Below are 27,787 nucleotides of genomic sequence, written 5' to 3'. Positions count from 1 at the left end.
CCATGGTTTTTCAGCATACTCATCTGACAAAAGCAGGAAAAGCGGCCAGTTCTGTTGGACTGGCTGGCTTATACATTGCCCAGATGTTGGCAGGGTTTTATTGAACTGGCTGATGTTGCCTGGCATTTGGCCCTTATGTACAGGGCTCCTGTCTGTGACAATATTTTTTGTTTTAATAAAGGAGCCGTTAAAAGTGGGATTCCTATTCTTACTAAACCTGAAGGAAACAGTGTATATAGGTACTATAATTTGTGTTAGTGATTATTCTTTTGACCTATGAGCCTGAAGGCACTGGTGGTCATTCTCTCAGCAAATCCACTCACCCCCCTTTCTCCTCCCATCAATGAGTCACCAAACCTTGTCATCTCTAATGTAAAAACCCACCAAGTGCTATGGGAGAGGGGAGTAGGGGTTGTTAAACTACAGAGAGATTAGGAATTTGAAGATTAATTGTTCCACGGTGTTTATACTTACAGAAGTCTGTAATGGCTGGTTTTAGGCTCCATGCACTCTGGGCTTAAAAAAAACTCCAGTTTCCTAGGCAGAAAAAAAGTTTTTTGTACAGAGTTTAGCATTTTTTTCTGCCTGAAAACTCCAATCAAAAATGCAAACCAGAAGGTTTTTTCTCCCTGCCTCAACGTTGAGCTCAAAATATGCCTGTAATCGTCCTAATGTGCATGGAAACATAGGTTAACATTAGCTGCTTCTACAGGCAGTACACAAAACTCCCGTAGAAACAGTGATCTTTAAGCCAGTGTGCATGGACCCGCTTATTCACTACTGAAATCTTTATTCATTCCAATGAAGAGTTTGTAACCCATCTTATAATAAGTCCAATTTTGTGCCAAAGACATGTAGCAGAATAAATTTTTGCCTAAATTTATGAAGAAATTAGATATTATTGGATATGTTTTATAATAGAAATTAGAAAATATTGTTTTTATCAAATTTTTCATAATTTTTTTCGTTGATATAAAAAAACAAAAAACAAACCCAGTGGTCATCAAATACAAACAAAATAAAGCTCTATTTGTGTACCAGTATACTGCAGAGCCATTGTGATCAAATATATTTACCCCCCTAAAAGCTTAACCGTTCGCCAAGAAATACAGCCCCGAAGAATGGGGGGAGGTTCCCCTGAAATGCGTTGGCTTCACTTGTATACTTTTATCTTTAATAAACAACTATAAAAATCATCAAATTAGGGCATTTTAGGCCTGTTTCGTCAAGCCATACTAGGCCTTTATTCTACCCCAAGCGCTAGGGTCTTGACGTCGGGACTCCTGTCTTCCCCTTTCCTAATCACGAATGGGACCCGCCAGGGGTGCCCCCTGTCACCATTAATTTTTGCATTAATGATTGAACCTTTGGCACAGGCAATTAGATCTCACCCTGACATAACAGGTCTTGAAATTAACCAAAGTACTCACAAGATTGGCCTTTACGCAGATGACATTGTCATCTGGCTCACTAACCCCACGCAATCTCTTCCTCCCCTTTGTGCCCTAATACACCGCTTTAGCCAAATTTCCTTATACAAACTAAATCCCTCCAAATCCGCTATGTAAGGGATCTCCCTTTCCAGGCATCTTAAAACGAGCATTACCTCAATTTCTCCCTTTACCTGGGTGCCCAATTCCTCCATGTCTTACTTAGGCATTCAACTGACCTCCCCAGCTTCTTTAATTCTACGTACTAACATTGCTCTGTTGACTCAGAAGCTCCAGGATACGGCTACTTCGCTTCTTTCTGTAAGGGCTTCCTGGGCAGGTAGAATAGCTTTAGCTAAGATGTTCCTCTTACCGCATGTCCTCTACCTGTTCAAGACTATACCTATCCCAATGTTGAAACCAGATATCGCTGGACTACAACGGATCATCAACAACTTTATATGGGCGGCCCTCATTACTTAATACCCCTACCAGATTTGCTGGATTGGGAGTCCCGGACCTCAGAGCTTACTACAAGGCCATCATATTGGATCAATCTAGAAAACTGTGGGACTCAACATCTTCACAACCATGGACTTTGATCGAAACCGCAGATATGTCGCACCCTCCCTCACACACGCTAGCGGCCATCTGGATGGGTCTACACACTACGCACTCTCACTTGCCAACAGTTAATGCACTCACAAATAATTGGAAGGCAATTTTGCAAACTTCAGGTGGTTTACACGCCCAAGCCTTATATATTCTTCCACTTGCCGCTATCTCGCTTCTATCACGGGATTTACCACTACATGGTTGGACCTTGAAAGGCATAAAAACTCTTGGGGACTTATTCCAACGAGATCAACTTAGATCCTTCCAGCAGCTCTCAAATCACTTCAACCTCCCCAGCAAAGATTTTTCCATCTACCTAAGGATCCGTCATATCTTGAATTCCATTCCAATCTCTTTTAATACCCTGACCAAAGACATACTGCAAGTATTTTGTTCGACTAACTCTAAACTACGTGGCATATCATGTCTCTACGGACTCTTGATGAAGCCAAATCCAGATGAAACCATGCCGGCGATTTCCTTCTGGGAATCCACTCTACAAATCCAAACTCCCCAATCGCTCTGGTACCGAGCGATTCGATTACCTGCGGTTGTATCCAAGAACATTTCCCATTGGGAGACGGTAATGACATTTTTTTACAAATGGTATTACACACCGACAGAACTAGAAAGGATTTTTCCATCCCACTCTAGTAAATGCTGGAGAAATTGTAATTTAGATGGCCACATTTTTCATGTTTGGTGGGAATGCCCACCCATCAGTGTCTTCTGGACGGACGTTTCCTCCTTTATTCAGGAGATTACTAGCATACTTTTCACTATGACACCGCAGACGGCTCTCTTTGGTCTAGACCTCTCAGCGTGGCCCTCAAAATTTCACACCATAGTTACGCACATACTCATAGCGGCCAGATTGGCCATATCCCGTCGCTGGAAACAATCTTGTGCACCCTCCCTTTGTGACGTCATTAACATCCCCGAATGAACATCTACTGATGAAATTTCTTTTAGCAAAGGCGCAAATGTCCTTAGGGAAATTTTATAACCACTGGCAGTATTGGTTATCTGACCAGAGAGCCAAACCATGTACTTGATTATATTATAATTAACTGAGCTCCACCACCAGAACTCTCTCCTTTGCGGAGAGAGTCGTGCCCTCGTCCCATATATGACCTGAATTGAGCCCTCTGCGATTGGTCCAACCTTATCCTAGGTGTATCATACTTGTAAGCTTTAAAATTTTAACTGATGCTCCCTGGCCGTCTATCATCTCTTACTTTGCCTCTCACCCCCTACCTTCTTCTTCTGTGTCTCCCCTTACTCTAAGCTTCTTGTAGATGCTCTGGAGAGGAGAGGATAGAGACTGTTCTCTCCTTCCAGCAGTCATCAACCGCCATGGCTGTTACTCTTTTATGACTGATGATTACTCTGTTTTTCATTTAGCTCCGAGGTTACCCCCTCGCTGTGTTTATTTTTCTTTGTTTGTTACATATACTTTGTACCACAGATCCTGTACAGCAACTGATGTACTTTTTATTTTCCTTTGTCCTCAATAAAAACCTTTAAAAAAAAAATAAAAATCATCAAATTAGACTTTTCACACCAGGCATTCCTCTTCAACGGTGTTCCCTGTGGTAATGGCCCCATTGACATTTTTTAGAAAGGTAGCAGTCCTAAACTCAATCCGAGTCTATTACCACCACCTACCACCTACAATTAGGATATAACCCATTGGGAGTGATTCCTTCTACGCCCTCCTTGTAGTAACCTCCAGCTGCACCAGCTCAGTGCTATCTTCCACCCAAACTTGATATTTGATTGTCTGTATCCTAAAGCATTGCTCCCTTCTGCTAAGATCTTTCATTATTTTGTATGTGTTGTGTAGAATTGAACACTGTTTTTCCCAAGCCTGTCCTCAATTATCTGTAAGTAATGTTTTTTTGATTCTGCATTAAAAAAACAAAACAGTTTACTTCCAAAATTATATTTCAGTTATAGTTGGCTCCCACACTCAAAGTCCCCAAAATAAATGAGAAACTATTAAATGATGAAATTCCTCATTATTGACCAATAACTGAAATTTCATGTTAAAGATATACTGCTGTTTACAAAAGAGGGCTCTTTACATGGATTTATGTTTTTGAGTCCTTTACAATGTTTTTGATTTATAACTCTGTGTTCCTACTGGAAGCATGCAAATATTACCTTCTAGTAGTGAAACGTCAATAAATGTATTTCAGCAAGATTTTTTTCCTTTCTCTGAAGCAAAATAGAGGCAACCTTGGAGTAATGTGATTTCACAGACCTTGTTTAGTATGAACTTTAAACTCTTTAGTGACCGAAATAGTGTTGCAATTTCGCTAACAGGAAGCCAGAGCTACATCACACGTTCATCAAGGGCTAAACTTTGTAACTTCAAATTAGAATGTACTGTGCTGATAGAACAAGAGAGATTACTTTTAAGATATGCAGGTGAGACTACTAACAAGAGTAGCAAGAAAATATAGTAAATGATATAAAAGTCAATATAATAATGAACGTATAAAGCACAATAATACAAAATGATCCACAGCAATGAATATGTTAATGAAGTAAAGTAAAACAAAAATTGTTATATGTGGGAATGTTTTAGCTTTTTATAAGTTTAAAGTCTAAAAATGGTGTGGGTAACAAACACTAATGCTTATATGCTTTCAAATGCTGGAGGGTCCATGATGCCGACCAAACAAAATAACAGCATTTCTGCTACTTCTGGTGCCACAATGGTTTAGAGCTTGCTGTGGAACCCTCCGGTGGCATAAATGTCTCTCCACTCAGCCATGCCTGCTGAGAGTTTGGCAGAGTAAATCACCTCCCAGTATCACATAACTGCATCACATTTTACCAGCATTTGCCCATGTGACAATCCCAAATCCTATGCTGCATCTTTTGAAAGAGGATGCAGACCAACAGAATTACATGACCTGTTTTTAGGAGTTGGCACTATCACAATTTTTTAAAACACCTAAACGCCCCAAAACGTAATATATTGCAGCTTACTACTCCTTAGTTGTGGGGCTGCATTATGTTCTTTTTTCAGGCTTTTCTCTTTTATTTTTACCTGATAAACCTGCAAATAACACACTTTAGGTTCCTTTGTGGCTATGCTCACTCCTGAACTGTATCTATGAAGGTAGCAATGGTTGCCACACAGACTGGATTTCAAACATGTCTACCTTTTTAGTATTAATCGTTTATACAAAAACGATAGCATTATTTTGCTTTCTATTCAGCACACAAGAAGTGACCAGGACAATGCATTTCCTGCAGGATCAATAGGTAATTTCTGTACTTACTGAAGCCTTACAAATGAAAATGAATGCAGCCCCCACATTTTAGGATTGATAATCTGCAATATACTTCATTGTTATTCTTGTTTTCTTTTTTTAAACACTTTTATTGCCACATGCATATAGTCATACAGAATATGTAGTTGGCATAATCCAAAATGTACAGTAAACAGTACAATCTAAAAGTTACAATTCAATGCCAACATCCATATAATATAGGCCCTTACCCAACCCACTCTATCATCCCATAACATCCCATAACAGGACAGTGACACATATTTCTCACTCACTAGAGAGTAGCAATTAGTTAATTAATCGCATTTAGTGTATATATATATATATATATATATATATATATATATATATATATACCTACACAACAAAAACACCTACACAACCTACACCCTACACAAACAAAAACAATTAAAAAACAAAACCGAAAAATAGCGACGAGCAATGCTCTAACGAACTATTCTAATGCTAATTGTAGATACTGCAAGGCATATGCAGCTTAAGCCCCATACGCACTATTTATTTTTCTGCTGAGTTTTTCCTTCAGATTTACCACAACCATATAGTATGAGGTCAAACCTTAGGATATTCAGTTTGTATGCAATCAGGCAGGCCCTTGCACTACTTGGTTTTGGTAAACCTGAAGGAACAAATTAGCAGAAAATCTGATAGTGTGTATGGGGCATTAGCACTTTTGTTCTTTAGGAACATTTTAGGTCAGATGAAGTTCACTTTAGGGTGGCTGTGAATGGTCAAATAGTGATGATTGAAATCATCACTGTGTGTGATATCAGAAAAAATATTTAAAAAATCAGCACCTGCACAAGAAATAAGTAAGTGGTTTGGAGCTCTTTAGTTGATGTTTTGTGCATGTGTGTTGATAAAGCAGAGGTGAATTGAGACAACTACACTATATTGCCAAAAGTATTGGGGCACATGAACTTTAATGGCAGCCCAATCTTAGTCCATAGGGTTCAATATTGAGTTGGCCCACCCTTTGCAGCTATAACAGCTTCCACTCTTCTGGGAAGGCTGCCCGCAAGGTTTAGGAGTGTGTCAGACATAGATGATGGAGTTTGGGGTGGAGAAACTTGACTGGCCTGCACGGAGTCCTGATCTCAACCCGTTAGAACATCTGTGGTATGAATTAGAGCAGAGACTGCGAGCCAGGCCTTCTGGTCCAACATTAGTGCCTGACCTCACAAATGCACTTCTGGAAGAAGGGTCACACATTCCCATAGACACACTTAAAGTGGTTGTAAACCCTTACAAACCACTTTGACCTACAGGTAAGCCTAGATTAAGGCTTACCTGTAGGTCCAAGAAATATCTCCTAAACCTATACGGTTTAGGAGATTTTTGCCCGAAGACAGGCACTGCTGTCTACGGCGCATGAGGCGCACTGAGCGCAGCATTTCCAACAACGGAGCTGCCGCGCGTGTCGGCTCCCGTGCGCATGCGTGGGAGTGACGCCATTGCGGCTTCGCCGAATGACAGCGGCGGAGCTGCGAGACCCCACCGAAAAGATGGATGCGCTGGACTACAGGGGACATCAGTGACATCGCTGGCTCCTGTGTCAGGTAAGTGACACATAATGGGCTACTATGCGATGCATAGTAGTCCTTTATGCTTTGCCTTTGCAGGGAATGAAAGAGGAAGTAAACTCATCAGGGTTTACTTCCTCTTTACACCTGGTGGAAAGCCTTCCCAGAAGAGTTGAAGCTGTTGTAGCTGCAAAGGGTGGGCCAACTCACTATTGAACCCTACAGACTAAGACTGGGATGCCATTAAAGTTCATTTCATGTTCATGTAAAGGCGGGCATCCCAATAATACTGTATTATGTGATGTTACCAAATGGGTAGTAATAGTAAAATTGCACAGCATGCACTGAATTGCAGATAGAGAAGGCAGATGTCTCATACGACATAGTTCCTTCTGCAGATGATTTCACAAATGAGGTCAACTATGAAGAAAAGCTTTGGCATTTTCTGCAAGGTACCTTTAGCGCACTGTCCTGGAAGCCTGTATCTGTGTCTTAGGTTATACATTCCTTTACAGGAAGGTATTCATTGTAGTCATGAATAATGCATTGTATTTTATCACCAGACTTTCCTTGCCATAAAAGTTGCATGTACATCCAATGAGTCACCCAGAACACTTGCTAACGTACCTTTCCCGGAGACCCATAAAATAATTGTACTTTGCATGCTATTAATGTCTATATGTGGGGGAAAAGCGACCATCTAAAAATAAGCCAGGAGTCTGGGATGACAATATCTTGCCTGTTTATTATTAACCCTGTAGGCACCCTGCTTCTATCTGTGCAAGATTAATTAAAGGTTGTGAAAGCCAGTGAAGCACACATTATCTATCTCCTATTATTTCCTCATGTCCTTGCTAACAGTTTTTACTGTAGTACATCAGACAGAACTATCAGTAACTCATTTTACATCATTTTATTTTCTATTTGCACTATAAAATGTTTTATTACATGTAGGTTTTTTAGTTTTTGTTTTAAAACCAAAGAGCTAATATATTAACATTGGGTTGGCTTGCCCAGTAGTTTGTTATATCTGTTGTGGATTCAGTAGGATTTATGCACCAGGGTTCCCAGCCCCACCCACTTTTTTTTTTTATTGGAGGTTACATTAATCTTGAGATATTTCATTTATTTTTAGAGATACCTGACTTCTGACCTCTAGCATTCGTAAGAAATATAAGAAGCTATCTGGTATACCTGTTTTGGAAAATCTAAAGCTGGGTATATACATCCATCTCCGTTATTGAATTCTGAGAAGGGTACTGATCAAACACTGATTGAATTCTGGTTTTCAAGCAACACCGTTTGACAGAAGTTAGTCGTTAAACCGGCTTTTGTTGAACAGACAGTGGTACACATGTACCAAAAGTCGTCTGGTTCTTGCTGAGCCTACTTTCGATATGTGTGTACTGGGCTTTAGCTATTACTTCCTAGTGTGGCCACAGTTAGTCTGAACATGCTTCAAAATGGGCCTATCATCAAAATAATTATTCTTGGATGAATACCTTGACAGGAACCACACATATGATGTGAAACATTATTGTGGAGAAGGATACACTCTTCTCTTGTTGCTTAGAGTGGAGAACATGGCCTAATTAGGAAACATTTAGGCACTTGTTCCCCAGAGGTCATCAATGGGGACCATTCAAATCTAAGAAGATTTAGAAAATGTCTCTCAAATCTTATAAAATTGTAGTTATATTTGCTGTATCATTAACTTAATAGTTTAAAAAAAAAATCCCTCTGTATTAGTAATTCCAGCTCTTGCTATCCCCTGTTCATCGTCCTATTGTGTGTACTTTACTCAGAAAGTGTACAGAAAGCAGAGCTGAGGGTGGGACCCAACAGACTACCTACAGAAGCCTACAGGGAGATAGGAGGTGCATTGGTTGTTTCACGCTGTATTTCTGGACAGATCTAGTGAAAGTCCAAAAGAATTAAAGTGTTACTAAATCCTGCATTCACTATACAGTATCTGGTCTCCCACAGTACTCAAAACATGGAAACGCAATCGTTTTCGTAAATATGAACTGATAAATACCCTTTTCTCATCGACAGTTAGAGCAGTATTATGACTTTTATCAGCGTCTGATTAAAGCTTGTAGGAGGGTTGTTCATTGTTCTTTGAGGCTGCATGACCCCTGATCCTCTATCTGTACAGTTCTGATTGACCCTGTGCTGATCACATGCACTCTCCCAAGAAAAAAAACTGTTTAGAAATACACACCAAACTGAGTATGTGCAGCTTGTCCCCAAGGCTCTGTTCTACCAGGAGATAGGTTGGGGGGGCCTCTTGTATTATACAATACTTGTTTTGCCCAGACGTCAGTCTTTTGGATAGAGTAGGGAAGGGAACCCCTGTCAAGATTTTATTTTACTGTGTCCCTACTAGGGATATCTCCACTCTTTTTGTCCTGGTGACAATTGTCACTGAGACAGAAAGTGAGGGGAAACCCAATTTGAGTTGTCATCAGATTAAGAGATGAAGAGAATCCCTACAATGGGTACCCCTGTTTCAGTGACAGCTGTCTAAGAGGGGAATTCCCTAATGTAGTAGAGATTTCCTTTTACATGCTGTTGTGTCTCTGTTGCGTCTACCAAATATACAGACCTAGCTTAGTCAAACAGGCAGACATTAAAAATAACACAAGAAGCAAAAAAAAATTAACAGATTAATGCAGTTATGTATTTGTAATAAAAATCATTAAATCATTTGGGTTCTCTGGTCCCATCTTTTCAGCAATTTTGTCCCTCTACCCTAAACCTTCTGCCCAGGTATATACCTCAGGAGTTCTATCCAAACCTTTTGACATCTCAAACGGAACTCGTCAGGGATGTCCCTTATCCCCCTTAATATTTAACTTGTTAATAGAGCCACTAGCTAACTGTATCCGAACACATCCTAACATTAAAGGGTTTCCAATATAAAACTGTACCCATACCATTAGCCTCTTTGCTGACGACATTATTATGATACTTACAGGGGCAGTTATTTAATCAGGTCACATATTACAAAGTCAATGAAATCAAGTCATATATAATGGGTTTGGGTATTGACCCATCTTTAAAAGTGAAACTCAGTTCAAGGTTCCCATACACATGGCAAAATGAAGGGATAAAGTACTTAGGTATCACATTAACAGCAACCACAGAGAATTTAGTTGTGGCCAATTACACTCCATTCCTTATAAATCTACCTAGGAAAAGTCAAGACATAGCAAAGGTGGAATTGTCATGGTCAGGACGCTTAGCAGCCTTTAAGATGGTGTTATTGCCGCAATTGCTTTATCCATTTAGGACTCTTCCTATACTAGTCCCAAATTCCTTCTTGTCCAATGCTCAATCCTTGGTAAATAGATATCTATGGCAGAGAAAAAGGGCAAGATGTGCATTTTGGAAAACTAGTAGCTTCAAGGAAAGTGGGAGGGGTAGGACATGCACTACTTAAAGATTATTACACGGCTTCGATTCTTACTCAAGTGAGAACCTGATTCCCCCAGACACACAGCACAAGATGGCTAGAACTAGAAAAATCCCAAATCCCTGGTAATAACTTATATGATCTGATATTGACCAGCAGATTCAACATACATATGAACACTGCCTTCTCCCCTACTATAATGGCCACATTTCAAGCCTGTAAGACACTCTTAGCTATGCAGCCTGGAGACTCTGTTACATTACCCCTTTCACTTCCCATCTCTAGCCTACCCTTGATCATTCCAGGCTTACAAATAATACATTGGGTAGCCAAGGCAATAAAAGTAGTAGCTGACCTTATGGTAAACCCTACATCAAAAACATTTAGGGATGTACAAATAGAATATGGCCTAGAAGATAACAATTAATACAGATACCTCCAAATCACTAATTTTCTTCATACTAATCCCCATTCCAACACTGTATTCCATGGAGAATAGTTCTGTATCTCAACCAAACCCTCCACTGATATTAAAGGTATTTTGTTATCTTACAACATATTGAATAACAAAAATGTATTCAATAAATCTCTAGCCTTTAAAGCATGGGAACAAGTCTGGGGCACTTCTTCTACTTTAGAACAATGGCAAAAAGCACTACATATGCAGCAACGAAAAGTGTCAACTTATGGGAATTAACCCCCAAAATATTGTTTTGTTAGTATTTGACACCATTTAAAATGTCAAAATTTGAATCCCCAGAATTCCCCACTTTGCTGGAAAAACTGTGGATCTAGCGGCACGCTATATCATATATTGTGGACATGCCTAGCTATACATGCTTTTTGGATAATAATATTTAGATTAATATCACAAAGGGATTCAGATCCCTCTATCTGCTGGTATGGCTATTTTATCTCTAGGAATGGAATCCATCCCAGTGGCTTCAAGAGTAATAGCAACACACATTCTCCTTAGCGATAGGCTATCAATAAGGAGACATTGGAGGGACCATGAAGTGCCTTCTGTAAGTGAGCTTGTTAAGATGACTAATACCCACGCCACTTATGAGATAATGTTTGCATCATCCCAAGATAACTACCAAACAATGAGTTTCCGTTGGAAACCTTGGACTGAATGGTACAAAATAAGTAGTAGTGAATACTGAACTTAATTCAGAAATACCCACTTCCCTGTGGAAAAACAGATTGATTATGTTAAGTAATAATATGGAGATCATGTCCCACTTCCATATGCTGGACTGTGTACCTATATAATTTTTGTTTTTTCTTTCTCATTTCTGTTATTTTTATTTGTTTACAGTATAATTTTGCTCTCTCGTTTTATTCAGTTCTAGTTTTACATAAATAATGTTATAGTATATCATTTGTAAATCTCAGGGCAAAGTGGAAAATCCAACTGTGAACGTGATATGTTCTTTATATTTGTTATGTTTGTTTTGTGTATGCCTAAACATGGCTGATGCCTAAGATGTTAAATGTATGTTTCTATAATTAATAAAAAAATATTGTAATTAAAAATCAATAAATCATGTTTAAATGCAACTGAATTTAACTTAATTTCTGCCTCTTGTAATCTCCACCATTCAGGAAAAGCCTTCTATTTATATAAAAAAATACAAAGCTTCCTTTGATTGGCCAAGGTGGAAATTGTGATGTCATCTGTCTGCCTCTCCATCTTAGCCAATCTGAGAAAGTCTTGTATTCATTGATAAAAATGCAAGGTTTCTCCGGAATGGCAGAGAAGCATTTAGGCTGACTGTTTTATTTCGGCAGCAGACTAGAGGTCACCTGTACTGCTGTGCAACACAGCACGGCCTACTGTATGTAGCTGATGCTACAACAATATGATACAGCGTACACAACGACTGCAGAGAATGTAATCAGAATAGTTTGTTTCTGCCATCTTGGCCCAAACAAGCTATTTAAATTCAAATGAAAGCTGGAATGCTACTTTGACTGCACTAGAGAAAAGTCAGGTCACTAGACTGTCTGAGTTGTCTAATAGGGTTGTAAACATCTTAAGACTAGGTGGACAGAAATCCTTTAGCAGGTAGAACTGTTCATTCATAGGTCAGTCTTCCTTCGAGAGGCCTATCATAAAATTCCTCTGTTGGGCCTGAAGTTTCGGACATATGTTTTCTATGGTGAGCTTATTGTAGCCTTATTAGTGCACTTGCAACAGAAACAACTATAATAGTAATAAGTAATGTTTGATATATTTTTATTTGCACTAACATCTAATTTTGCAGAACAAGCTTTCAGGGCATGCCCCCTTATTCAAGGTCTAAGCAGTACTAATGCACCAAGTTTTAGCAAGTTTTAAATAAGGGGGCATGCCATGAAAGCTTGTTCTGCAAAACTGGATGTTAGTCCAAATAAAAAAAAGTATCAGACAGTACTCAATTGTTTCCCGTGGTCACGGAGCTCAGGACCAGGTTGGGAGCGCGCCGCCGACCCTAATGGCTGGGCACTTAAAGAGACAGGTACGTGATTGTGCCCAGCCGTGCCATTCTGCCGACGTATATCGAGATATAATTTAAGCAGGTCTCCTATCACAATACACAGTATATTATACACAATATACACTATATTATCAAAAGTATCGGGATGCCTGCCTTTACACACATATGAACTTTAATGTCATCCCAGTCTTAGTCTGTAGGGTTCAATATTGAGTTGGCCGACCCTTTGCAGGTATAACAGCTTTAACTCTTCTGGGAAGGCTGTCCACCAGGTTTAGGAGTGTGTCTATGGGAATGTTTGACCATTCTTCCAGAAGTGCATTTGTGAAGTCAGGCACTGATGTGCACGAGAAGGCCTGGCTCGTAGTCTCTGCTCTAATTTATCCCAAAGGTGTTCTATCCGGTTGTGGTCAGGACTGCAGACCAGTCAAGTTCTTCCACCCCAAACGCGCTCATCCATATCTTTATGGACCTTGCTTTGTGCACTTGCACGCAGTCATGCTATCCCCAAATTGTCCAAAATGTCTTGGTATGCTGACGCCTTAAGAGCTCCCTTCATTGGAACTAAGGAGCCAAGCCCAACACTCTAAAAACCAACCCCACACCATAATCCCCCCTCTACCAAATGATTTGCACCAGTGCACAAAGCAAGATCTATAAAGACAGATGAGCGAGTTTGGGGTTGTAGGAACTTGACTGGCCTCAACCCAATAGAACTCCTTTGGGATGAATTAGAGCGGAGACTGCGAAGCAGGCCTTCTCGTTCACATCAATGCGCTTCTGGAAGAATAGTCAAATATTTCCATAGACAATATGGAAATATTTCCATAGACACAACCCTACAGACTAAGATTGGGATGCCATTAAAGTTCATGTGTGTATAAAGGCGGGTGTACCAATACTTTTGGTAATATTGTGTATGTATTAAAGTGGGAGTAAACCCACTGACTTTTTTTCTTTTAAACACCTGTAAGGGAAAAGGCATAATGAGCTAGTATGCACCGCATACTAGCTCATTATGAAATACTTACCTTAGAACGAGGCGTCGGTAACTTACCTGGTCCAGGCCGAGGGAGATGACATGCTGGCTCGGTGTGTTTTCCGGATGTTTTCACTCCCACGCATGTGTGCGGTAGGCAAGGTCTGGCATCTGCCGGGCTTTCAGCTGAGAATCCCCTGTGCGCATGCCCCACTGCAGTCAAGTTGCTCATTGCATGGGGAATATCTCCTAAATTGTACAGGTTTAGGAGATATTTTTTTACCTACAGGTAAGCCTTATTATAGGCTTACCTGTAGGTACAAGTTTAAAAATAGACTATACAACCGCTTTAACTGTTTCAACATCTTAATTTTTTTAATTTCTCATGTATAGAATATGAATATATTAAATGTTTACGAAGCACTCAGCTATGTTTAGTACATTTCACAGGTTTGATTTTAAGTGTTAAACTTTTATTCAAAACCTATTAAATATCCTGACATTTTCATGTATACTTGATGTCTCCTCAGTTTGCACCAGTCCCTTTCTCAAGAAATAAATCTAAAGGAGCAGTTTTCTCAGGCAATGACTCTGTACGATGAAGCATTGCGGAATCGGGAGGAGCTCCTCAGCATCAACCAGAAACAAAATCAAGAGTTGGGCCTCCAACTGCGAGAATTGCAGACCCAAAATGGGGAACTACAAGAGTCCCTGCGCAAGGCATCTTCAACACAACAGGAAATGGAAGAGAGACAGCACAAGTAAGCCAACTGATACTTTTATATTATTTTCAGTATACAGTAAAACCTTGGTTTGAGAGTAACTTGGTTTGAGAGCGTTTTGCACGACAAGCAAATTTTTTTTATAAATGTTGACTTGATATACGAGCGATTTCTTGATATACTAGTAGCGTCATGTCACAACTGAATATAAAAAAGACGAGAGGTGCCTCCAAGTGTAGCAATATGGTTACATTTAATGAAGGTACAACAATTAGCAACATATTGCTACACTTATGCCACATACACACAATCGGACTATCCAGCGGACCAGAATCCGCTGGACAATCCGCCCGTCTGTGTGCTAGTCCGCCGGACTTTTGAAATGAACGGATTTGCCCACACGTAGTAAAGTCCGTTAATTTTGAACGTGGCTCCAGGTAGCCGGGACTAGCGAAGATAGTGAATGTCGCTGCCTTCATCAGCGAGATTGACACCTCGCCAGCACCGTCACATGGTATGGATTTAAAGGGGAGCCCCTACGCCGAAAAAACAGCGTGGGGTCCCCACCCCCTTTTCTGACCGGCCGGGCTGCAAGCTCAGATAAGGGTCTGCTATGGACTTTGGGGGGACCCCCATGCCGTTTTTTCGGCGTAGGGGTTCCCCGTTAAATCCATACCAGGTGACGGGGCTAGCGAGGTGTCAATCTCGCAGATGGAGGCGGCGACATTCACTTCCTTCGCTAGTCCCGGCTACCCGGAGCCACGTTCAAAATGAACAGACTGTGCTCCGTGTGTGGGCAAGTCCGTTCATTTCAAAAGTCCAACGGACTCCTGCCATAGTCTGGCGGATTGTCGTGTGTGGGCAGGTCCGCTCGTTCGGATAGTCCGATCACGTGTACGTGGCATCTCTTCTCTTTTGCACTCTGTAGCTCCTGCTCAATTTTTCTTTTAATTCCCTTGTGGAGGCTTCCATTTTTGGATGGACATTACACAACCTATCACATTGCTATAATATTTTTATATGGACTATAAACTGAAGGCCCTATGAATAAATTGTTGTGGAATGAATCATTATTTCTTATGGAGAAATTCGCTTTGATATACAAGTGCTTTGGATTACAAGCATGTTTCCGTAATGAATTATGTGCGCAATCCAAGGTTTTACTGTATAGGTTTGGTAGTGTTTCACAAATATATCTTCACAGTAGAGTTAGGATCAGGATACTGTTTTTTGAATGGTTTAAATGCCTTTTAATATAGCTAGTGCACATGTATTCTGCATAAAAGGGGTTGGCATAGCTCCCAACTGTCCCTGATTTTGAGGGACTGTCCCTGATTTGGAACAAAGTCCCTCTGTCCCTGCTTCCTCCTCATTTGCCCCTCATTTTGGTCTGATCTATATATTTTGTATATAAAATGCACCATTTATCTTTCAAAAGGTTTTCCCAATGCTACTGCTAATCCTTTCATCCAATTTCTAAATTGCTGCAAATTGTACATTTCAAAAGCTAGTATAAAGGAATAGTAGTGGTAAAAAGCATTGTGTGGTTAGCTTACCATTTTTTGTATAATTCTCCTTTAAGGGGGAGTGACAGGGGGTGTGTCCTATGCTCACACAGGTCTGCTAATAGGTTGGGTGGGTATGGGTTGGTCTCTTTATTTCTGAGGTTTCAAGCTACAATTTTAAGCTTAACTCTAGGCAGATTTAAAACACACAAATTAATATAACTTTGTAATCATTAATACATTATTAAAAGTATATTTTACTGCAAGCTTTGTAAGGAACTGAATGTGACCAGGTATCTGCCACTTGCAGGTCCTGTTTTGCAAATGGGGTATATACGATTTAGGATTTAGCAAAAGGAGTCAATCAGTTTATGTGCTGACAAGGACAATGCCGATAGGAGGAGAAAGCAGAGTGAGAGAGAGATGAGGTGTCACTGTCCAGTAACAGGATGGGGCAAGTCCAGAATGACCTGGGAACAGAGGAAGTAGGTTGGATAATTCTTGGTAGTAGATTGAGGACATCTACAATGCCTTGCGAAAGTATTCGGCCCCCTTGAACTTTTCAACCTTTTGCCACATTTCAGGCTTCAAACATAAAGATATAAAATTAAATTTTTTTGTGAAGAATCACCAACAAGTGGGACACAATTGTGAAGTGGAACGAAATCTATTGGATATTTTAAACTTTTTTAGCAAATAAAAAACTGAAAAGTGGTGCGTGCAAAATTATTCGGCCCCTTTACTTTCAGTGCAGCAAACTCACTCCAGAAGTTCAGCGAGGATCTCTGAATGATCCAATGTTGTCCTAAATGACTGATGGTGATAAATAGAATCCACCTGTGTGTAATCAAATCTCTGTATAAATGCACCTGCTCTGTGATAGTCTCAGGGTTCTGTTGAAAGCACAGAGAGCATCATGAAGACCAAGGAACACACCAGGCAGGTCCGTAATACTGTTGTGGAGAAACTTAAAGCCGGATTTGGATACAAAAAGATTTCCCAAGCTTTAAACATCCCAAGGAGCACTGTGCAAGCGATCATTTTGAAATGGAAGGAGTATCAGACCACTGCAAATCTACCAAGACCTGGCCGTCCCTCTAAACTTTCAGCTCAGACAAGGAGAAGACTGATCAGAGATGCAGCCAAGAGGCCCATGATCACTCTGGATGAACTGCAGAGAACTACAGCTGAGGTGGGAGAGTCTGTCCATAGGACAACAATCAGTCGTACACTGCACAAATCTGGCCTTTATGGAAGAGTGGCAAGAAGAAAGCCATTTCTCAAAGATATCCATAAAAAGTCTCGTCTAAAGTTTGCCACAAGCCACCTGGGAGACACACCAAACATGTGGAAGAAGGTGCTCTGGTCAGATGAAACCAAAATCAAACTTTTTGCCCACAATGCAAAAGGATATGTTTGGTGTAAAAGCAACACAGCTCATCACCCTCAACACACCATCCCCACTGTCAAACATGGTGGTGGCAGCATCATGGTTTGGGCCTGCTTTTCTTCAGCAGGGACAGGGAAGATGGTTAAAATTGAGGGGAAGATGGATGCAGCCAAATACAGGACCATTCTAGATGAAAACCTGTTGGAGTCTGCAAAAGACCTGAAACTGGGACGGAGATTTATCTTCCAACAAGACAATGATCCCAAACATACAGCAAAATCTACAAAGGAATGGTTCACAAATAAACGTATCCAGGTGTTAGAATGGCCAAGTCAAAGTTCAGACCTGAATCCAATCGAGAATCTGTGGAAAGAGCTGAAAACTGCTGTTCACAAACGCTCTCCATCCAACCTCACTGAGCTCGAGCAGTTTTGCAAGGAAGAATGGGCAAGAATTTCAGTCTCTCGATGTGCAAAACTGATAGAGACATACCCCAAGCGACTTGCAGCTGTAATCGCAGCAAAAGGTGGCTCTACAAAGTATTAACGCAAGGGGGCCGAATAATTTTGCACGCCCCACTTTTCATTTTTTTATTCGTTAAAAAAGTTTCAAAAATCCAATAGATTTCGTTCCACTTCACAATTATGTCCCACTTGTTGGTGATTCTTCACAAAAAATAAAAATGTTATATCTATGTTTGAAGCCTGAAATGTGGCAAAAGGTTGAAAAGTTCAAGGGGGCCGAATACATTCGCAAGGCACTGTATTGGCAGACAAAAATACTGTAAGGGGTAAATCTCTGGATTGAAGCTCAATATTGCCAGGAAGGGAGAGGGGATGAGTTATAAGAGGGCCAATGAGAGCTGTGGAGCTGGAGGTCTGCCTCGGTGTAAATCCAGGAAGTGAACAGGCAGCAGCTTCAGCTGCCCACCGTTAAAATGGATGCAGCCAGACTCAGTGGAGGGAGATTTCTGCAGCATATTTGGCAAGTACAGAATCACAGTATATATAAAATAATATGCAAAGTGGTTGAAGGGAAAATTTAGAATGGCAAAGATGTTTTTACTACAAATTATGAGAGCAGACTGCAGTTCCTCTTTAAACACTTTTACTGGGATGGCGGCACCTGTTGAGTTAGCCCTTGTACACACGATCGGAGATTCCGATGGAATGTGTCCTATCAGGCCATTTTGTCGGATAATTCGTCGGACCCAATTTTCCAACTTGTTGGAAATCTTTTCCGACAAACTGGTCCGATCGGACATACTCCGATCATGTGTAGAGAATTTTGATCGGACAAAGTGCCACGCATGCTCATATCAAATTCCTACATCAAAGCTATTGGCTACTAGCCTGAACGTAGTCCCGTCATAACGAAATAACGTCATCACGTTCTGAACGATCGGATTTTCCGACAACTTGGTCCGACCGTGTGTATGCAACAGTTTCGGACACAATCCGTCGGACAAAATCCAACGGATTTGGTTGGCAGAATGTCCGACCGTGTGTACAAGGGCTAAGAGGTCCTGGTGTAAAGTATGGAATTAAAGAATTACAACTTCCAAATTTTTAATTCTGATCAAAAAAGTCTTGTGAACAGACATTGCAGGCTGTGTTCCAAAAAAAGAGTATTTGGGTGTCATACTGACATTTTTGGAAAATGTGGAAAATTTTAAGGGTTATGAATACTTTTTCAAGGCACTGTAGGTGCAGTCTAGGTTTGGAATAAGTGCGTTATAGAGTGCAGTATGGGTGCAGTATGGATTGGGTACACTCAGTGTCCTGCTGTCAGTGGCTCAGTCCCTGCTAGCAGTATAAGCAATGGCCGAGTAATCCTCTCACCAGTCCCCGGAATGCTGCAGTGTCCTCTCCTTGTAGAAGGGGGGTGCTCTCAGTCTTCTGTGATCAGCGGTAGGAAGCAGAGGATGAGTGGATGCTCCAGTCTCCTTGCGGCAGTGGTGAAGTTGCTGTGATGTGAGTGTTGCTGCACTGCCCCTGGGTGTCCTTACTCCCAGTCTCAGGCTCAAAGTCTCGGGCAAGGAATTGTCGGCCAACAAACACGTATGTATTGAGGTACTACATGGTTTTTCAGCTCTCTAGCGCCACCCTTTGGGCTCCTTTTTTTGTGTTAGTAGAAGTTTGGTGAGTGTTGATTCGTGCTTTTCATTTTGCGCTTTTCAGTTTGTCCTTTTCATTTCGTGCTTTTCAGTTCATTTCTGAATGGCTGTTTGTCAGCCAGCCATGTTGCAGAATCGGAAGAGATAACGTGTTATTTATTATTGGCCTTGGAGTTATTGCTTTGACCCAAGTCCAGTCCAGGAACAGGAGGAGGAGTTCTTGTACCAAAAATTGGTTGCTTTATTAATTACCAATTATGTCATATGCATTTGCTGCGGGAGAATAATCCAGATGTTTTTCGGAATTATCTCTGGATGACGGACCCCTGCTTTCACCAACTCTTGGCATTGTTGACCCCCTATATTAAGAAGTAGGATACATGCATGAGGTTTTTATTTTATTTTTTGGTTGAATAATAATTTGATTTGTTATATTTTTGGATGCATAGAATGCACTTTTTGCTTAAGTTCTATTGGCAGATAGCATGTCTAATTTTTATTATTTGTTTTCTTTGTTTAATGCACAATAAAAAAAAATGTGTAGGCAGTTGCATTTAAAAAAATACAATGTCAAATTAACAAGTGACACCAACGTAGTTGTATCTTTGATTTTAGAAACTACGGGATAATGGTGTTGTGGTAGCTTGCCCAAAAAAAAAAAAAAAAGCATAATAATATTATTCTTGATATCACTATAAAAAAAAGCCTTTGAAAATGTGTTTCCAATAACTCCGTCAGTATCACCAGCAAAGCAGCTTCATTATTATCCCATTAAAGAAGAGAATGTGCGCTGCATTGCGAGATTTCATCATTTTTACCATTACAAATGTTAATTCTCCATTACGAACGCTAGTTTTCAAGACCGACCGCTTCTGGCTCGTCCTTGCTTCCGAGCATGCGTGTTTGCACTTTGGATTTTTGTCTGATGGACTTGTGTACACACGCTCAGAAAATCCGACAAACAGACATTTGTCCGCGGAAAATTTTAAAACCCGCCATCCGACATTTGTCCGTGGAGAATCCAACAACAGTTGTCCGATGGAGCGTACAAACGGACGGCTTTTCTGCCAACAGCCTGTCATCACACATTTCCCCTGCTGGAAAATCCGATCGCATGTACGAGGCTTTAGAAAAGAGCAATGTCCTGAAGATATATAATGTGCACATATGTTTAGTCCTTAGATAAGTGGAACTAAGATTGCCAATGGTAGAGAATGTCAAATGCTAGAGAGAGAAAAAAAGCACTTGCTGGTAAGTAGTTATACCGTATTTAACAATGTAAGTCTCACCAGGGGATTGAAAGAAGTGACAGCTCTCATCTACGATGGCCCCTAAAACACACAAAATAAAACAAAGCCCACCCACCGTCAAACTCACATAATCATGGCAAGGCACAAAAATGTAGCTGTCTTTTAAATGTGGAACCCTGCCTTTAGGATCGAGATGTGCAAACACACAGAAACATCTGTTCCGGGGGAGCTTTTAACATGCAGGACAGAAGAATAGCGACTGTGAGACACGTCAGCCGAGTGTGAGGTGGATACAGCTTGGCAAAGGCACATCAAGAGGGGGCCAGGCAGGTTAAAACCTGGTTACCTTTCCCTAACACAGCTGTGACAAGTATGCTGCTGCTGAGAAGAATCAGTGTAGGAAGCCCATAGAAAACACAAAGAATTTAGCACTGGGGTGCGAGAGGGCCGAGGGTCTGCTCAGAGTCTGTGAAGTACGGGGATTATCGTAGTGCTGAGCAGAGAGTACACAAAACTCTTTTCAGTTGGCCTGGCATTGAGCGTAGTCACATTGTGCCTCCTTCTTCATCAATCTTCTCTCTCTATAATATGAGTGGAACAATGTGCACACTTAGAGTGGAGAAAGTACCTCTTGTCTGGGCATGACCAGAGCTGTGCAATCTCTACAATTTCCAGATGGATACTGTTAGACCCATTATACGTTGCTCAAGAGAGGAGCATCAGGAAATGTTTCAAGCAACTGAGAAAAAAGTGAAGGCGATCTAGCCAGTTGATTTGCAAGTTTCCCAGGCTCACCGTTTGAGATTGGGCAAAGATCTCATTTCTGTAGGAAGATATACGTTGGCCAACTGAATCAGGGGAACGTTGCAGCTTATTGGGCCTTAGACGGTTTGCTGGCCTTAGCCCTTGTACACACGGTCGGACATTCCGACCACAAAATCCGTCGGATTTTTTCCGACGGATTTCGTCCGAAACTGGTGTTGCATACACGCGGTCGGACAAAGTTGTTGGAAAATCCGATCGTTCGGAACGTGATGACGTTCGTACATTACGATGGGACTACTTTCAGGCTAGTAGCCAATAGCTTTGGTCTTGTAATTTGATCTGAGCATGCGTGGCACTTTGTTCATTCGGAATTCTCTATAGACGATCGGACAAAGTCCAATCGGATCATGTTGTCGGAAAATTTTATATCCAGCTCTCAAACTTTGTTGGTCGGACATTCTGATGGAAAAAGCCCACACACGGTCAGATTATCCGACAACACGGTCGGATCGGACATTTTCCATCAGAATGTCCGACCGTGTGTACAAGGGCTTAGGATGATCAGATTGTGTCTGTGTGTCTGACCACACTGTAACCTCTACGAGCAGCAGGGTGTGTGTAAACAGCTATTGAGTTTAGCTATTGAGTTTATGTTGACTTTTATGGGGAATATAAAACTATTTTATACAAACAAAGGCTATCAACACAGGCCCTGAAGCTAATTGATGTTACAATGGGCAATCTTCACTCATATAACCAAGATTTGGACGGTTTTGTGTTTTTTTTGCAAGATATGTACAATACCTGGAAAAGGCTTTCAGCTCATTAATGTGTATATTGATCTTGATTTTGATATAGATACTGATATAAATAAAGGAATCTTGTGCAGCCTCAGTTCACATTTGACATTGATGCCCAATGTCAAATGTCTCTGTGTAAAAAAATATGTTTAGCTTTCTTTTACATTGGCCATTTTTCAAATAAACTTTCCAATTAGTATACAGAACAGAAATTCAGACTAAAAACCTAGCACTACCTCAACCTGCCCGTAGATTGGTAGTGTTTTTCAATACTTCCACCAGTAGTGGTAGGAGCTGGAAAATGGCCACTCATCAGTTGTGTTTTCCTTTGTTTTGACCTTTTAGCTGATTTAATATAAACCATAGACGTTTTTTTAAAAATGGGGTCTTAGACTGCATAGGTATTGCTAAATTGTGTTGATCTAACATATCAAGTCTAATGAAAGAATCTAAACCAAAAACTTTTTTTTAGCTTTGGATAAACAAGGAGATGGGTTAAAACCCCTGGCAGGTTATTCCTGTTGTCTATGTAAGAGTCACCTGCTATCTTTGTCCTGGTGACTACTGTCAAATTCAGATTTTTCTGTTGTCACCAGACCTGAGTTGGGGGGGGGTTGACAGGAAGTGAAGGGAAATTTCCTCAATAGGACAAAAATGGCAAAAAGACATATAGGGGATTTAACTATCCCCTGTTCTATTTGGCTTTAGATGCATTTTAACTGTATCTAGATTTAACCCCTTCCCACAGCTTTGAGACCTAAAAGAGCTTCTAAATGTTGATTGGCTGTCACAGTGGTTACATGATCTGAAAGTTCCTAACCACAAGTATACATCAGGAGCTTTCTGGTCCCCACCGGTGACAATGCTGGGAGCATGCAGGGAACAAAAAAGTAGAATGCATTAAGGTGAAAGCCTATGAGGGTTTACAACCCCTTTAAGAAAACACTTGGCCACTCAATGAAATTAACCACTTGCCAACCAGCTGTCGTCGTAATACTGTGGCAGGTCGGCTCTCCTGCGCAAACCGCCGTAGGTGTACGTTAGTGTTTACACAGGAGATAGCAGATGCACGCCCGCCACGGGAACGTTCCTGCGGGTCCAGCGGACTCATCCGCTGGCAACCCGCGATGTACAGAGGCAGAATGCGGTACTGCCTATGTAAACAATGCAATTCCCCATTTTGCCAGATGACATGTCAGAGATCTTCTGTTCCCAGAGATCAGGAACAGTGATCTCTGTCATGTCCCTGGTAGCCCATCCCCCTTACAGTTAGAACACCCTGAGGGAACATACTTAACCCCTTGATCGCCCCTAGTGTTAACCCCTTCCCTGCCAGCGTAATTTTTACATTGACCAGTGTATTTTTATAGCACTGATCAATGTAATAATGTCACTGGTCCCCAAAATGTGTAATTTGTGGTCAGATTTGTCTGCCACAATGGTGCAGTCTAAAAATCACTGCCATTACCAGTAAAAACAATAAAAAATAAATAAAAGTCCCTTAATCTATCCCATGGTTTGTAGACGCGATAACTTTTACGCAAACCAATCAATATATGTGATTTTTTTTTTACAAAAAATATGCAAAATATATATCGGCCTAAACTGATCAACAAATTTGTTTTTTACAATTTTTTTTTTTTGGATATATATTATATATAGCAGAAAGTTAAAAAAAAAGTTTTTTTTTTTGTTTTGTTTTTTCAAAATTTTATTTTTTGTTTATAGCGCAAAAAAATAAAAACCGCAGAAGTGAGAAAATACCACCAAAAGAAAGCTCTATTCTGAAAATTTGTTTGGTTACAACATCGCACGACCGCGCAATTGTCAGTTAAAGCAACGCAGTGTTGTATTGCAAAAAAATGGCCTGGTCATTAAGGGGGCAGATCCTTCTGGGACTGATGTGGTTAAACTGCGTATGAGGTTCTTTCCTGTCAGCGCAGTAAGGATGTGGAAACTCCTTTCCACTATTTGTAGTGTCAACGCAAAGTTTTGATAGTTTAAAAAACTCTTATGCACGGCCACAAAAACCGCCGGATTATTTCCGACTAATTTTGGCCCCAAACTTTTGTTGCATACACACGGTCTCACAAAGTTGTTGGAATTTCCGACTTTTATGCCCCATACACACGGTTGGACATTCCGACCACAAAATCCGTCAAATTTTTTTAGACCGATTTTGGCCCAAACTTGTCTTGCATACACACGGTCGCACAAAGTCGGAATTTCCGATCGTTCTGAACGAGGTGATGTCAAACACGTACATCGGGACTATAAACGGGCCAGTAGCCAATAGCTTTCGTCTCTTAGTTTATTCTGAGCATGTGTGGCACTTTGTCCGTCAGAAATTGTCTACACACGATCAGAATTTATGCGATCGCCTTTTGTTGTGGGAAAATTTTAGATCCTGCTCTCAAACTTTGTGCGTCGGAAATAGAGCCCACACACGGTCGGAATTTCCGACAACATGATCCGATCGCACATTATCCATCGGAAAATCCGACCGTGTGTATGGGGCATTAGATGGGCATTTTAGCAAACGCAATATACAGGGTGTGGGAAATGATAGCGACATAAACACACCCACACAGGTTGAACTGCGTGAACTAGTGTCTTTATTTAACCTTAACAACTGTGTATTTTTATTTTTTATGGCGCACAGCATATTTCATTTTTTTGTTTTGATGATCTAATTTAAATAATGAATACAATACTTACGATGAAGAATCAATAAAAAAATAAAATCGTATACGTAACCTATTGTTAGATAGCACTTACTATATTACAGTCAACAAACCATAAAAGTCTGTTATAGTCTTTGTTTAGCCTAAGAGAAGTGTATAGAATCTATTATATGGAGAATTTTCTTAAACCTAACATCTGTCAACACTTTTTACTTTGCTTAGTAAACATTTAGCAGAATTAACTGTTGTTTCTTTAAGCCACAGATCCCGGCCGAAGCTTTCTGCTTTTTATGAATACATATTCCTTTTCTAATCTGTAAGTGAGCAGTTTGCTATGGGGAGGCTGTTGTATACTTTGAAATACTATGTAAATATGCTTTTTTAATTCTGGATGAAGTCTACGATTGCTAGACCTAATTTGTTTGTGCTTTCGGTCTTACTAAATATTAGTCTTGACTTTACAGCTATTTCCCTCTGCCAGACACTGGCTTTGTGTCTGAAAATATCCCACAACAATTGCCTCCCCGACCATTTCCCTCTGCAGAGTTTACCCAAGTATACTCCGTATATTTTGTTACTGATAAATCAATAGTACTGTGTTGTAATGTGTAAACTTCCAGCTGTAAACGACTTATAAGCAAACTCTAACCACGGGTCTAACTTGTCACCCCTGATCCTGTTGGCTTATAAAACATTTGGCTTGTTTGAATACAGTCTGCTTGTGTCAGAGCTCAGGAGAGGAAGCAGCAGAAAATATAGTCACGTTGTCCTCACGCCTTACCTATGATGACAGGTACAGGTCATCTGACAGCTGATTATAGGAAAACTATGCTCATGTGTCTAATCCGATAGCGTTAGGTTCCTAGTTTCATCCAATGCCTTTCCCAGGGGATATGATGTGCCCCAAGGTACTGGATATGCCAAAAAGACCAAATGCAGCCAGAGCTTCTTTTTTTTTTCCTTTTTCGGTGGAGTGTGAACCTCTGATGGGTTCTTAGCACTATCTGATGTCACCTTGCGGAGATTTATCACCTCTACAGTCCCCTGGATGCACAGACAGCAATTTAAAAAAAAACATGAGTATTTTATTTTTTGTTTGTCATATGTCTTGGAAATATTATACCTTATTGTTCATAATATGTTAATTATTTCAATATCTGTTATAATTTCAATGTCCTTATATTATGACGTGAAAACTCAAGCGCTTTCCCCAACTTGTTCATTCCCCGACTTAGTTGGGGTAGGCGGAACACTTTGGTTGGGGTGGGTCAGCCACGCTTCTTGACCTTTGACCTCTGGGACATGCCTGCTGATCTTTGACCTTTGGAGGAGGTTCCTATTCCAATCCATGAGTCCTAACCTTGTTTTTCAAGGGGAAACCCTAACCCTAATGCCCTGTACACACGACCAGTTTTCCCGTCGTATTAATCTCTGAAGGGTTTTCCGACAGAGTTCCGCTGAAATTGTCTTGCGTACACACGATCACACCAAAGTCCGACCGTCAAGAACGTGGTGACGTACAACACGTACAACAGGACTAGAAAAGGGAAGTTCAATAGCCGGTAGCCAATAGCTTCTGTCTCGTACTTGCTTTAAAGCATGCTTTATTTTTGGTCCGTCAGAACAGCATACAGACGAGCAGTTTTCCCGATAGGAATTGGTTCCATTAAAACATGTTCTATTTCTAGGTCCATCAGAATTTTCGACATAAAAAGTCCCATACACAATAAGCGGAATATATGATGAAAAGCTCCCGTCAGACTTTTTCTGTCAGACATTCCGCTTGTGTGTATGCGGCATAACCCTAACCCTGTCCCGATGGGGGAATTTCTTCTGACTTCCTGTTGTTTCTTTGGAATGGGTAGTTAACTGAAATCTACCTGTTTGTGCTGTAAAAACACTTTAAAAGAGATTTATGGCTTTTTTTTTTAAGAATCCTTCTTAGCTAGGTGGATGCAGCATTGGTCCGATGCTGCATCTGTCCTTCAGCACCTCTGCACTGAGAACCAAGCGATCGAACACTGCCGATCGCTCTGTTCTCACAGCTCCCTGAGCAGAGAGCTACTGACTGTCAGCCAGCAGCTCTCTGCTCTGCCCCCCATGCTCACTGTAGCACTGAGCTGTGAAGGAGACGGGAAAGCCGACTCAGTCTCTCAGCAGCTCATTGAGCTGGGTGCCAGTCCACACATGTGGGCGGATCCCGACTCCATTGTCGCAATCTTGCTCAAGCCTGGACCAGCTCTGAGACATCAGCCAACAACAGGCTTCAGCCCGCTGTCTGCTGAAAAGGGGTCACAGGAGTGTAGAACTAAGCTTTGGCTGTACTTCTTATTTAAAGTGTTACTAAACTCACAACAGTAAAATCAGTCTGTATATGCAGTAAAGCATGCTTGTTAAACTCACTGTGGAACCTAAGGGGTTAATCCTCTACATTGTGTAAAAAGCCTGTTTGATCCTGTCTTCTCTGATCCTCCCTTTCTTCCACAATCCCCAATCCATCTCCTGATAGTACAGAGCCTTTAGGGCACTCTTAGATTGTATTGCTAAAGAATTGTTTTTTTTTCTGGGTGGATGCATGTGATCAGCAAAGGACCAATCGGCACTGTCCAGACAGAGGGTCAGGGGTCATACAGGCTCATAGGGCAGTCAGATGAGAATGAAAACTCCTCCTACAAGCTTTAACCAGACACTGATAGAAGTCACATCACTGCTATATACTTCTGATGAGAAAAGTTGTTTATATTTACCAAAATAATTGCATTTCTGTGTACTGTGGGAGACTAG

The 27,787-nt window shown here is 40.8% G+C and overlaps 1 protein-coding gene across 5 annotated transcripts in view; it reads left to right on the top strand.

Annotated features, from left to right (window-relative positions):
- Nucleotides 1-27,787, top strand: part of MIPOL1 (mirror-image polydactyly 1) — a 693,631-nt gene that overhangs the window by 622,543 nt on the left and 43,301 nt on the right. For all 5 annotated transcript variants that reach the window (XM_077464676.1, XM_077464680.1, XM_077464677.1 and 2 more), the window contains one exon: nt 14,302-14,532. In XM_077464676.1, the coding sequence (XP_077320802.1) occupies nt 14,302-14,532 (231 nt within the window). The remainder of the gene's footprint in view (nt 1-14,301; nt 14,533-27,787) is intronic.

This window comes from Lithobates pipiens, unplaced genomic scaffold (assembly GCF_037356315.1).
Source record: "Lithobates pipiens isolate NorthernLeopardFrog02 unplaced genomic scaffold, aLitPip1_a1.2 Scaffold_30, whole genome shotgun sequence".
In the NCBI taxonomy this organism is placed as follows: Eukaryota; Metazoa; Chordata; class Amphibia; order Anura; family Ranidae; genus Lithobates; species Lithobates pipiens.
This window is presented reverse-complemented; position numbering and strand designations above follow the sequence as displayed.